At 37.8% G+C, this 13,880-nt stretch overlaps 1 protein-coding gene across 2 annotated transcripts; it reads left to right on the forward strand.

The window, feature by feature from the left end:
- SIKE1 (suppressor of IKBKE 1) lies at positions 1-11,244 on the forward strand. Of its 2 annotated transcripts, none has more exons than XM_032154904.2 (5): positions 1-233; positions 467-572; positions 1,393-1,535; positions 4,228-4,341; positions 6,317-11,244. In XM_032154904.2, the coding sequence occupies exons 1-5, from the start codon at positions 75-77 to the stop codon at positions 6,416-6,418; spliced, it is 624 nt and encodes a 207-aa protein (XP_032010795.1). In that variant the 5' UTR covers positions 1-74; the 3' UTR covers positions 6,419-11,244. The 2 variants fall into 2 exon arrangements, with proteins under 2 accessions (XP_032010795.1, XP_058295418.1); XM_058439435.1 differs by lacking the exon at positions 6,317-11,244 and adding an exon at positions 5,901-6,293.
- Positions 11,245-13,880: the final 2,636 nt, after the last annotated feature.

A 13,880-nucleotide genomic window follows, 5' to 3' on the forward strand; every position in this document is an offset into this window, starting at 1 on the left:
CTGAGCCAGACTCTCAGAAGATCTGAGCGAGTCGCGTAGCTGAGCCCAGCAGGGGCTGGGGTCGTCCTGCTACTATGAGCTGCACCATCGAGAAGATCCTGACAGACGCCAAGACGCTGCTGGAGAGGCTGCGGGAGCACGATGCGGCCGCCGAGTCGCTGGTGGATCAGTCGGCAGCGCTGCACCGGCGGGTAGCCGCTATGCGGGAGGCGGGGACAGCGCTTCCGGACCAGGTCAGGCAGAGGGTAGGAGTCCAGTGCTCTCGGATTCTGGGCACTGAAGGGTGGAGAGCGAGGTAAAGTGGGAACTCGGCCTGGAATTTATTCCCGGTCTCAGAGGGCGGCGGTGAGACCATTCTCCTGGGTCGGGACTGAGAATCCTGCCCTGGAGACCTAACTTCTGCCTCTTCAGTTGCATCTGCCGCTGTTCTCTTTAAGGCATGCTTAGTCTGTCTCTATTTGTCCAGTATCAAGAGGATGCATCCGATATGAAGGACATGTCCAAATACAAACCTCACATTCTGCTGTCGCAAGAGAACACACAGATTAGAGACTTGCAACAGGAAAACAGAGGTTAGTCAGGCCTTTTCATATCTGATAATAGTTTAAAGTTATTGCAAAATTGCCCTAAACATTTACAAAAGTGTACATATATTTCCAGGTCAGTACTTTTAGCAGGAGAGTCCTCCTGATCCGGCCCAGTAACAATAAAGTTTGTTAGATTACCCTTTTCAAGGTCATCTGACTGATTTTGTAGCAGCTTACCAAAGAGGTGCTGTGTAGAGTTGGAATTATTGCATGGTTTATTTTTAAGCATCCCCAGATGTGTAACAAAAAAGTTCATAGCCTCATGGACTTAAAATTTAATGTTTAAGTATTAATATAAACACTGAAGGTGAGATTTAAGGTTTATGTTCTTGTTTGTGCAGGGTGAAGCAGCAGAATTTTATTCTAAGGGTATATATTCTTAAGCTTGATTAGTACATTATTAATGATTGTAGTATTAATAGTTGTTTACCAGAGGGGTTTCACATATATCACTCTACTGTATTCTCATATCTTCATTTTTATCTATCACAATGCAGTTAAGAAATAGGCTTAGAGAAGCTAAATGATTTACTTATGAGTATTAACCAAGCAAGTTACAGAACTGAACTCAAACCCATGTCTTCTGATGATACATCTATTATTGTTTCTGCAAGATTTTGCTTCTCTGCCTAGAAAGTTACCTTTCACATAGACTTTAACTGTTCCGTTTTGTGGACTTAAAACATTGATTTACAACTTTGGATTCATATTATCTATATAGTGTTACAAAATTCCAACTGTTAAGACTTTGGATTTGGCAACTGTCTCTCAGACATCACTGCCAAGTTACTTTATTTTTTGATAGAACTGTGGATTTCCTTGGAGGAACACCAGGATGCTTTGGAACTCATCATGAGCAAGTATCGGAAACAGATGTTACAGTTAATGGTTGCTAAAAAAGCTGTGGATGCTGAACCAGTCCTGAAAGCTCACCAGTCTCACTCTGCAGTAAGAAACCTTGAATAAATTCGAAATGAACCAAATTGAAATCTTGAGATTGTTTTAGATTGTGTGCTTGTTTTTTTGCTTTGTGAGATAGGGTCTGGCTCTGTCGACCAGGCTATGGTGTAATGGCACGATCTCGGCTCACTGCAACCTCTGCCTCCTGGGCTCAAGCCATCCTCTCACCTCTGCCTCCTGAGCAGCTGGGACTACAGGTGCACACCACCACACCTTGTTAATTTTTGTGGGGTTTTTTGTTTGTTTGTTTGTTTGTTTGTTTGTTTTTTGGTAGAGATGACATTTCGCCATGTTGCCCAGGCTGGTCTGAATGAAACTCCTGGGCTCAAGCGATCCACCCACATTAGCCTTCCAAAGTGCTGGGATTATAGGCATGAACCACTGCGCCTGGCCATGTGTGCTTGTTTTTGAAGAAAAGTAAGCTCGTTTTCCTTTCATGTTTATCACACTTGTTGTTTATTTTGCCATGGCTTTGTAAAGATATGAATAGAAAGAAGGAGGATAGGGGCTGCTCAGATCCTTTTATTTGAGTGGGACTAAGGTTCCCCCTCCCTCACCAAGATCTCTTTTGAAAATGTTCATTAATTCTTAGCTCTCCCACCAAACATAATGCCAGTTAGTGTTGAAGCTGCCTGGTAAACACTTGGTTGGTTATTACTTATACATTTAACTTAAGCTCCTTGGTTGTAAGGCACATGAATTCACATTTTATTCCTAACATAGTACCTGACATATAGCAGGCAGTCAGTAAACCTTTTATAAACTGAACCACATAGTATCATACTATGTTGTTAGGGGAGAGAAGTATGGTTTTTTAAACAAACATGGCATAGTTTCTATTTGATTGCTTATTATCTAATTTGGGAGATTCAGTAATTGTTCTTATGTTTGTAGGTGCTTCATGGTTGTCATTGTACATTCTTGTGTACTGTATCATTTAATTCTAGATGTATAGGTTGGAGCCTACTACTTCTGTGAGATGTAGTGAAATATAAGCTTCATCTTAAATTCCATTGAATGCATTTTACTGACTTAAAAGTTTTAGGAAACAGATATTTTAAATATTTGAATGGCTTTCATCTGGAAGAGAAAAATAGATTTTCTTCTCGTATGGAGGAAAAAACTTGAACCTTGAAAGAGACGGAGTTTACTCAGATAGATAAACTTTCTAAGTAATATGTCCAAAGATGGAATAAGGCACCTTGGAATACAGTAAGCTTCCTGCCAGTAAAAGTATTCAAATTTAAGTTAAACAGCCACTTAGAGATAGTATCCAACATCCAATGGGTAGTTAAACTACAATTGATTTTTTTTTTTTATCATTTCAAATCTTTTTACTGGAGTGTGGACCTACTGGGGGATTGATGCACTGGACATAGATAATTTTCAGAAATGAAAATAACTTTGCTTGCATCGAATCAGATTTCACCCACAAAAATGACTAAGGCCTTACCAGAGTTGGCATTGGATGAAACCTTAGTCCTTTATGGAAAGGGAATCATGTGGCCTTCTATTTCTGAAATAGACTAAAGATTACTCATTTATTCTCTGCAGTTAGAGCCATCAGATCCTTTGAAATCTTGGAAGGCGTGAGATGATAACATGACTGTAACACAAATCCATATTGAAGAGCCCAGTATTTTAAAATTCCCCATGTTCACATACCAAAGGGTTACTTATGAGCTGATGCATATCACAGATAACCATATGATTATCAATTTGATGTCTGGGCAAAGAGTGAAAATAGAAAATGCATTCTACTCTTCACTTCTTGGTTTTAAATGTAAGAAACATTATATATATTTTTAAAAACTATTCCTTAGTAGTGGTATCAATAGAACATATACAACTGGAATGAGGATCCCCTTAAGGAGGCCTTTTTTTAAAAAAAAAAAAGTTTTAAGTTCTAGGGTACTTGTGCAAAACGTGCAGGTTTGTTACATATGTATACATGTGCCATGATGGTGTGCTGCACCCATTAACTCGTCATTTACATTAGGTATTTCTCCTAATGCTATCCCTCCCCACTCCCCCAACCCTATGACAGGCCCCAGTGTGTGATGTTCCCCACCCTGTGTCCAAGTGTTCTCATTGTTCAATTCCCACCTATGAGTGAGAACATGCGGTGTTTGGTTTTCTGTCTGTGATAGTTGGCTCAGAATGATGGTTTCCAGCTTCATCCATGTCCCTACAAAGGACATTAACTCATCCTTTTTTATGGCTGCATAGTATTCCATGGTGTATATGTGCCACATTTTCTTAATCCAGTTTATCATTGATGGACATTTGGGTTGGTTCCAAGTCTTTGCTATTGTGAATAGTGCCGCAATAAACAAACATTTGTATGTGTCTTTATAGTAGCATGATTTATAATCCTTTGGGTATATACCCAGTAATGGGATTGCTGGGTCAAATGGTATTTCTCGTTCTAGATCCTTGAGGAATCACCACACTGTCTTCCACAATTGATTTTTTGAAAAAAAAAAAAAAATTATCTGTGAATACAAGGTCACTTTACTATGGCTTCATGTCTGAGGACTAAAATTGTAGTGAAACTCCATTGTAACTTCTGTATCATAGATTAAATGAACTTTTAAAAATCGTAATGCACATGCTTTTATGTTCTTTATATCTACAGAACAGGTGATTTTTCCACCTTTGTTTCCTTAATATCTTCCAGGAAATTGAGAGTCAGATTGACAGAATCTGTGAAATGGGAGAAGTGATGAGGAAAGCAGTTCAGGTGGATGATGACCAGTTTTGTAAGATTCAGGAAAAATTAGCCCAATTAGAGGTAAGATTGTAGCTAATTTAGGTTCACGGTATTTTAGAGTTTTCAGAGTCTGGAAGATATGCCATCACTATCCTATCACTGTAATATATTGATGTTTTCTGTGTGCTCATGATTTAAAATTAAAACTCCTCCTTCATACCCTTTTATACCCTTTTGAAGAAAGGAAATATAGTAAACAGCAATCAATGGAAATACCAACTATGTATTGGCAAGAACTTGAGATATTCTCATATGGGAAGGTAGAGGGAGTGGAGGGGGGAAGTTAGCATATGAGATAAAATCCTTCATCTGCCATAATAAGAAGTGAAGTAGATAATGTCTAAAATTGATGATCAGGAAATAGCAGTATAAGCATATTATTTAGAATTACAGAATTAAATACCAAAAGAAATAGATAAAAGTGTTAAAAGTGGTTGCATTTGGGGTACAAAGCCAAAGAACTGCTTATATAAGCCTTGTAGTTTTGATTTCTTAAAAGCTATGTTTGTCATATTTTGATGAGAATAGGAATATGTTACAAAAAAAGGTTCAGGGTATTAGTGTGCTCATAAAATTGTTAAGGAAAAACATTTCAACTTTGAGAGGCTGAGGTGAGTGAATTGCTTGAGCCCAAGAGTTCAAGATCAGCCTGGGCAACATGGCGGGACCCTGTCTTTACAAAAAAATACAGAAAATTAGCCGGGTGTGGTGGTGCACACCTGTAATCCCAGGTACTCAGAGGCTGAGGTGAGAGGATCACCTGAACCTGGGAAGTCAAGGCTGCAGTGAGCCACGATCATGCATGCCACTGCACTCCAACCAAGCAACAGAGTGAGACCCTGTCTCAAAAATTAAAAAGAAAAAAAAAAAGCAAAGCATTTCAGTAAATGGTTTGAGTGCTGCTTATTACAAGGTGCTGTCCTGGGGCCTTTGAGAAATACCAGAGAGAAAAAAACAGGTACCTGCCCAAAGTCTAGTGGAAGGGATAACCCTAGTATTATATGATATTAAATAGTATGTAAATGCTAGGAGACAGATACAAATACCGAAGGAAGCACTTCATGTGATAGAAGATTCGTCGACCACAGGCTCTGATCTCTTAGTTACTCTAGCTGGGACTTCCGCACATCTTGGTGAAGCTAAAAATGCTTTGGTTTACCAGAGTTTTCTGCAGAGAATAAAGATGAAGAGTGGAAGCTACCCTCTCTAGAAATCAAAGGTAGTGACAGGTCCCGAGTAGGAATTAGGAGCTAGTGAAATGATAGTATGACCTTCTGTTTATCCCCAATTTACCTCACTTACGGAAACAGCCCTAAGGAAATGTGGGGCAAATTCTACCTTAATACTTCGAGTAGAAAAAACATCACCACCAGATTCAGACCCCAGCAATACCACATCCAAGTTGTCTGAATTTGGACAACTTTTAGGAATTTTGTGAGCCAGAGTATCCTCATCTGAAATATATGGATGTAGGCAATGATACCTACCCTACAGATTATTGTGAGATAACATATACAGGGCACCCAAGTAGTACCCAGCTACATACTAATTTCTTTCCCCCTTTCCTTCCATTTCTCTAGAACTGTAAGATATCCAGGAGAGGAGATTAATCAGAGTGAAACGATTATTAGGAATTTTTTAAATAAAAGAAATAATAGTAAAACTGTGGGAACCAAGAAGAATATAACAGTGAATTCCTCAAATGGAGAGGGACCTTGTTTTTTGTTTCTCCTTTGTAATCTTGACACTTGGTATATAGAAATTACTCAGTAAATTACTACTACAAAAGAGTATCATTGCCTACATCCTACATGTAAATGTTTGTTAAATGAATAAATAAGTAGTATTTAAGGAAATTCTCAACTAGTGGATTTTTTGTTTCCTTAAATTTTTTAAAATTAAAATAATGTTTTCTGCTCCTGGCTCAAAATAATGTGTTGTTGTAATGCAGTTTGACAGTAAAAATACCAGAAATAAACACGCCTTTTTTTTCCAGCTTGAAAATAAGGAACTTCGAGAATTATTGTCCATCAGCAGTGAGTCTCTTCAAGCCAGAAAGAAAAACTCAATGGACACTGCTTCCCAAGCCATCAAATAACTGAACTCTGAATGATGGCTGGAGATTGTCTATCAAGGAAGGAAGTTACTGTCTTCCCATTCAAGTACTGTCCATTAAGTGTCTTGCCTCAGATTTGATTTAATCTTAATTAAAGGTATCAGGTGGCAATTTAGAATTCCAGTCAATATTGGCTGTCCACGGTTCTCAGATGTGTTAATGTGAATACTACATGCTGAATTTCACCATTCCTTTCGCAAAGAGACTACTTTTAATTTTCATTTCTGGGACCTTGATTTACATAAACTGTTTTCAGTTCATTGTTATTTTTCACATCTCTGAAACTTTGAGCATTTTTTATAAGCCAGCAGTTTATTTTATATAGCATTGTAAAATATACTTCTAGGAAATTTTAGGAAAGATTTAACTTTTTAAATCTATTTGGCATAAACCTTGATTTTTTTTTCCATTTGACAAAAATAATACAATTCCACAGAACTAGATCAGCAGAGTCTCTGATTTGTAATGTCATTCACCTGTGATGTTTTAAGTCTCTCTGGTGCTAAGAATTGGCACTTTATAGCCTGGTGCCTTTACTTTTAATTTGAGAGAACCTACTGCTAGTCCCAGGAAACATACTTGGAAATAAGTCAGCTATTTTTTTTTCCCCAATGATGCTATAGTTGTCATATTGTTCAAAGTTTATACTGTTCAAAGCTGAGGAGCTTGTCCTGTGTATGTGCATGCACACATGTGCACTTAATTCAAATGCTAAAAGTAGCTTTTATTAAATATAATCAGCCAAAAACACACAAAAAAATCAAAAAACCAAATATAAGTAGTCAGTTTTTCAATGTTATCCTACTAGTTCTACATTCTATTTTAATTTTTATACAATTTCCATTTTATAGTTAAGAACCATCACTTACTTGGTTTGGATATCTTTCATTCCTAGCACTAATAGTTGGCTTTCTTTTTGTTTACATAGAAGCAGGTTTTTTTTAATCTTTTTTCTTTTTTTTTTTAAGCTACATAAAAAGGTGAGGAAGCAGTTTTGTCACCTAATGAAAATTATTATACTCATAATGCTGTGTAGGCAACATTGAGATTCAAATGCCCAGTGGTCAACTGGGTTCACTCATCAACTCATTCCCGTCCCAGTTTACTCACATTTCAAATTTATAAATTTCTTCATGTTATACTATTCTATTTAGATTTGCCCAGAATTAGTTGAAATAATGCTAAACCTGTCAATATTTTCCAGTAACATTAAGGACCATACTGCATGGGAGAGACACAGTATTAAAAAGAGTTGTTAGTGCTTTATGTGAGTGATATTTCTTTTGTAATGCTATAAAGAACTACAGTTAAAACAACAAAATCTTTTAAAGATGTCCTAAAAGCATCTGATCCCAGTAATAACTAATGGATGTCATCTAGAGCAGTGGGTGTTAATGAATAGGTATATGTCATTTAAGAATTTTTCAAATTTCTGTTCGATATCCTGCATAGAATTTGATTAAAAAAAACCTCCAAGTGTGAGCATTTTTTATTTCATTTCCCAAGGGTAAGTAAGTAACTATTAGCCCAGCCATCTGCCTCGAAGTATACCTTAAGTGACCCCATAAATCCATTCAAGAGGCAGGTACTCTATACAATTTGGCTGCCATGGCCAGGTATCTGCTTTATGTTCCTTTAGAGCTGTTTATAAAGTTCTTTATATCTCAAGTGTTAGGATAAATCGACATATTAACTTTTCCCCCTGCAAAATTAAAAGCCTGAGGTACAAGTCTAAGAAGCTTTTAGTGCCCTACGTAATATAAATTCTGGCTGGTGTTAATGCTATGAAGATAATGTGTAGTTAGAAAATTGAGTTGGGGAGGAACGCTCTTCATTTTAAGTGGATTTTAAAGTTTCTCCTTCAGTGGATGAAGAAGTTGCCTGGTTTGCAAAAATCTTAGTTCAAAATTATATTTTCTAACAAAAACTGCATTTTGAGAAGATAAGCTAATTTTATTCAGTAATAAGTCAAATTAGGAAGTGCAGAGGGTTTTTTTACATATATATAGCAACCTTGTCAAGTGGTCCTCACAAGAATCATAAATACTTTGTAATTAGCACAGTATGTTCAGCAGTGTATAACTCTACAAATAGTACCTTATATTAGTGTAGTATTATATCAATATCTTATGTATAATTCTTATATTAATACCTTATGCATAATTTGATTCAAACATTGAAGGTCTATTTTAGTGTTCTTCAAAATGTGGTTCCCTAACCTACTGAAATAGAAATTTGGTGATGAAGTTCAAGAATTTGTATTCTAATCATCCCAAACAATTCCTAAAGACACTAATTTTAAAATATCTAGTCTAGGCCCCATTGTGTAATAGTTAGCACTCTAAAAGATGAAAAAGAAAATAGTCTATGTGCCAACCACTTCATTAATACTTATGAATTTAAAAACGAAAAAGTCTGGTATAGGAGACAAGTATATATATAAAATTATAATGCAGTGTGATAAATCCACTATAAGTATGTATAGGATACAGAAGAGGGACTTTAAACTTGAGAATTCAATAGAGATAATAAATGGGTAGGAGGGAAATAGAAAACTTTGGTGCCACAAAAGCAAAGTATGTATGGTATTGCCAATAATGGCTACCATCTATTGAGTGCTTTACTATCTGTCAGGTACTGTATTATATAATCTCCATTTCAACTGTACCTCATTTTGCAGATACTCAGGCACAAGGAGGTGGTTATTTGTCCAAACTGGAACCAAGATTCAAACCCAGACAGAGTCTTAAGCACATTTTTAATCACTAACTAACTTGAGATGCCTAAATGCCAAATACTGTTGGGAGTTCAAGTGGTTTTTGATTAGCAAAATCTATTTTTATTAGTGCAAAAGAACCACCACAGCTCATATATTAGAAAGTATTATGAATTCAATAAATGGAGTCTTAACTAATGAGATATTATTATTTTCTAGAATGGTGTAGCTGAGAGTATGTGTGATCCAACTGAAAGGAATAATGTATAATCAGTGACTCTTACTATATACAGGAAAACACGCAGTTCTGTCTTTCAAATCTGCTCCTTACCATATTGGCTTACATCCCTCATGCTGTTTTCTTGTGTTTGCTAGAAAGTTGTTGCCAAGCCAAATGTCATGGCCATGTTGAAGGCAAGGAAGAAAAAATGGAAATGGCCTGTGCCAGCTATATATATCACCTTTTATGAGGGAAAGCAAAGCTTTCCCAGAAATTCCAAATGGATTTCCCCTTGACTTACTTGCCTGACCAGTTAAATGGCCACTGGTACCTGCAAAGAAAGCAGGGTACATAGCTGTCCCAAATGAAATCAGTATTAGCAAGAAGAAATAATATTGAGAAAGCAACTAACAGTGTCTGTGACTGTTACATGTCTGTGACTGTCATATTGTCAAGTCCTTTCCCCTTGAATATAGTTTTGGAAGAATTAGCTGAAGGAGTGTGTTGATATTGAATGGCCAAGAGAATGGGCTGTAGCAGACATCTGTCATTTCTCTTTTGGCTGCCCAATATCCTAACTCCTGTGTTTAAGGAATCCCTCACCTAATGAGGCAAAGCATTTCTTCCTCCTGAAGAATTTGAAAGTACCTTGTAATGTTTTCTCAGCCTCCTTTGCAGCTAAGGAAGAAACATCTGCCTTCAACTTTAAAATTAGTGATACAAAGAAGGAGGGAACCATGCAGATTCCTTTGAAGATGGTGACTAACAACACTACTGCATTCATCTCCACAGAGGTACAGCAAAAGTGGTTTAGTTAGTGATAACCTCTAATTCTATTTTTTTTTTTTTGAGACAGTCTGGCTCTGCCAACCAGGCTGGAGTGCAGTAGCACTATCTCAGCTCACTGCAACCTCCACCTCCTGGGTTCAAGCGATTCTCCTGCCTCAGCCTCCCAAGTCATTGGGATTACAAGCGCCCACCACCATGCACAGCTAATTTTTGTATTTTTAGTAGATGGGGTTTCTCTATGTTGGCCAGGCTGGTCTCGAACTTATGACCTCAGGTGATCCGCCCGCCTTGGCCTCCCAAAGTGCTGAGATTATAGGCCTGGGCCACCGCGCCTGGCCTGTAACCTCTAATTCTTGTTTACTGGCTGTCCTAGAGATTCTGAGAATTACTTTTAATAAAATCATTTTTTTGCTGTTGTTAAAACTAACCTGAATTGCCTAAAACTAAGAACTCTGCTTGATAAAATAAGCATAGTTTTAGGAACAACCATGCAGATATAAATTTTATCAACACTTTATACATAATTTGGGACTTATATTTAAATGTAATATTTGATGCTTATAAAAGGGTAAATGTGGAATGCAAATAAATTATCAAGCATAATAACTCATCACCTAACTTAAGAATAACATTATGAGTGCTTGTATTTTATCTATTTGAGCTCTTCTCCTATCTTTGCCCACCCCCTGCTCTCTTTTTAATAGTTTTGTTCACATGTAGAAAGACCTAAAATACATATGTATCCCTAAAGTGGCTTATTTTATAGTTTTCTTTCTTTTTGAACTTCAAAAGAATTGTATCATACTCTATGTAGTCTAAGGATTTTGTTTTTTTCACTCAACATGTCTCTAGAATTCATACATTTTATTGTTTTATAGCTGTCATTTTCATTGATGTATATTTCATTGTTGGGTTATACAACATATTGTTAAGGAATACATACATATATAATAAATTATACATTTTTTAAAAAATCCTTGCTAATATTTTACTTACTAATTTTTAATTCTCCCTTCCTCTGCCTCATTTATATTAAACACATTTAACTATAAGATGTCATATTTCACATTCTGCAGTTATTTCACTGATAATATCTCATGGCAACTTTCAGAGTGAATTAAGGGTATTATCTGCTAATATAGGAAAAAGCAGATAATGCTTTTTGTTTTGTCACTCCTGTAATGCTAAAGAGGAGGCAGAACCTTCAGAGTTTCAGTTAGCTACAACATCACTCAAAATTTCATCTAGCCTCGTAGAAATATGTGTGGAACTAATTGATGAATTTTTGTATGTTACTGATTGTAACATTCATTTCTATTTCTTATTTTAACATCTTTGATATTGAGATATGTCTTACACAGGTACAGGTTCTGATGTGGTTGATTGTAAGCATATACAAAATTGGTTTGCACTAAGCCAGGCACGGTGGCTCACGCCTGTAATCCCAGCACTCTGGGAGGCCAAGGCAGGCGGATCACGAGGTCAGAAGTTCAAGACCAGCCTGGCCAGTATGGTGAAACCCCGTCTCTACTAAAAAAAATACAAAAATTAGCCTGGCGTGGTGGCGTGCGCCTGTAATCCCAGCTACTCTGGAGGCTGAGGCAGGAGAATCGCTTGAACCTGGGAGACGGAGGTTGCAGTGAGCCAAGATTGTTCCATTGCACTCCAGCCTGGACAACAGAGCAAGACCCTGTCTCAAAAAAAAAAAAAAAAAATTGGTTTGCACTTACGGTGGATGACTGGACAAAGGCAATCTGAATATTTCAGTCAAACTCAGGACCATGTGAAAAAAGAACATGGGTTTTGGCCATCTTCTATACTTTCCATTGACACCTTTTTATCAAGAGTGTGCCACCACACAAATTTGGAGTATGGCTGGCTGTAGTAGTTTTCTACTGCTATATAACAGATTACCACAAATAACAGTTTAGAGCAACATCCACGTATTATCTCACAGTTCTGTAGGTCTGAAGTCCATGCAGGGCTCAAATGGGTTCTCCTCTCTTGCACTCACAAGGCTGAAATCAAGGTGTCAGCTGAAGCCAGCATCCCATATGAGGCTCCAGTCTCTCCCCCACGTTCACGTAATTATTGACAAAATCCATTTCAGTACAGCTATACAACTCAAAGACTGTCTTCAAGGGCAACAGGAAATCATCTCTGACTTCTTGTCTCCCACCTCTAGACTCCCTTTTTTTTTTTTTTAAGACGGAGTTTCGCTCCTGTTGCCCAGGCTGGAGTGCAATGGTGCGATCTCAGTTCACTGCAACCTCCGCCTCCCAGGTTCAAGCAATTCTCCCGCCTTAGCCTCCCAAGTAGCTGGGATTACAAGCATGTGCCACTACGCCCAGCAAATAGACTCCCTTTTAAGAATACACCTAAGTCAGGTCCAACCAGAATATCTCCCTCTTGATTAACCCAACTGATTAGAGATCTTAATTATATCTGCAGTAATCCCTTTGCCATAAAAGAGATATGTGATACAGCTTCTCGTATCCACGTTTCACCTATGCTTAAGATGGGATGATACAAGACACGTGCAATGCTAGTGGGAATCTTGGTGGCCAGCCTGGAATTGTACCTACTCCAGTGGCTTTTAGCAGCTCGGAATAAAATCCTGGAAACCATGAAGCACTCTGAGGAAATGCTACATTATCAGTGTTCTTGGTGGGCTCAAAATAATTCTATGTGGGAAAACCTGGATATCTATGAACCAAAAAGATTCAGCAAGATGCACCAATGGATGGTGGGCTAAAATTTAAGCAAAAACAGGATATTTATATGTGTTTGTTCCTAGAGTTGCCATTACAAATGAACTGAAACTGGGTGGCTTAAAACAAATTTATTCTTTCATAGTCCTGGAGACTAGAAGTCTCAGGGAGAATGTGTTCCATGCCCCTCTCCTAGCTTCTGGGGTTGCTGGCAATTCCTGTTCCCTGATTTCTAGATGTATCACTTCAGTCTCTTGTCTTCATATGGCATTCTCCCTGCATGTCTCTAGTCAGCGTATAAAATTATTTCTTCTAAGGACACTACTCATTGGATTCAGGCCCACTCTAATCCAGTATGACTTTATCTTAACTTGATTACCCCCACAAAGGCCCTATTTCTAAATAAGGTCATATTCTAAGGTTCTGGGTGGGAATGAATTTAGGAGGACACTATTCAATTCAGTACATTACCAAAGCATTGCCCTGCCCCCAAATACTCACTAATTACAAAGGGAAAAGTAGTAATTTTACAATGGAGAATCCTGGCAGACATCAACTGATTAAGGTAAACATCATTAATAATACACTTCAATGGTTGGGCAGGTGGCTCACACCTGTAATCCCAGCACTTTGGGAGGCCAAGGTGGGTGGATCACCTGAGGTCAGGAGTTCAAGACCAGCCTGGTCAACATGGTGAAACCCCATCTCTACTAAAAATGGAAAAATTAGCCGGGTGTGGTGGTGGGCACCTATAATCCCAGCTACTCGGGAAGCCAAGGTGGGAAGATTGCTTGAACCCAGGAGGCGGATGCTGCAGTGAGTCGAGATCGTGCCACTGTACTCCAACCTGAGCGACAAGCGTGACCTCATCTCAATAATAATAACAGTAATAATACATTTCAACATTATATACCCCTGATACTGATGCAATGAGAGGCACATAACCTCTGTAGTCTTCTTCCAAATAATGTATAACTTCAATCTAATCAAGAGAAAACATCAGACAAA

Source organism: Hylobates moloch, unplaced genomic scaffold (genome assembly GCF_009828535.3).
Source record: "Hylobates moloch isolate HMO894 unplaced genomic scaffold, HMol_V3 SCAFFOLD_5, whole genome shotgun sequence".
Classification (NCBI taxonomy): domain Eukaryota; kingdom Metazoa; phylum Chordata; class Mammalia; order Primates; family Hylobatidae; genus Hylobates; species Hylobates moloch.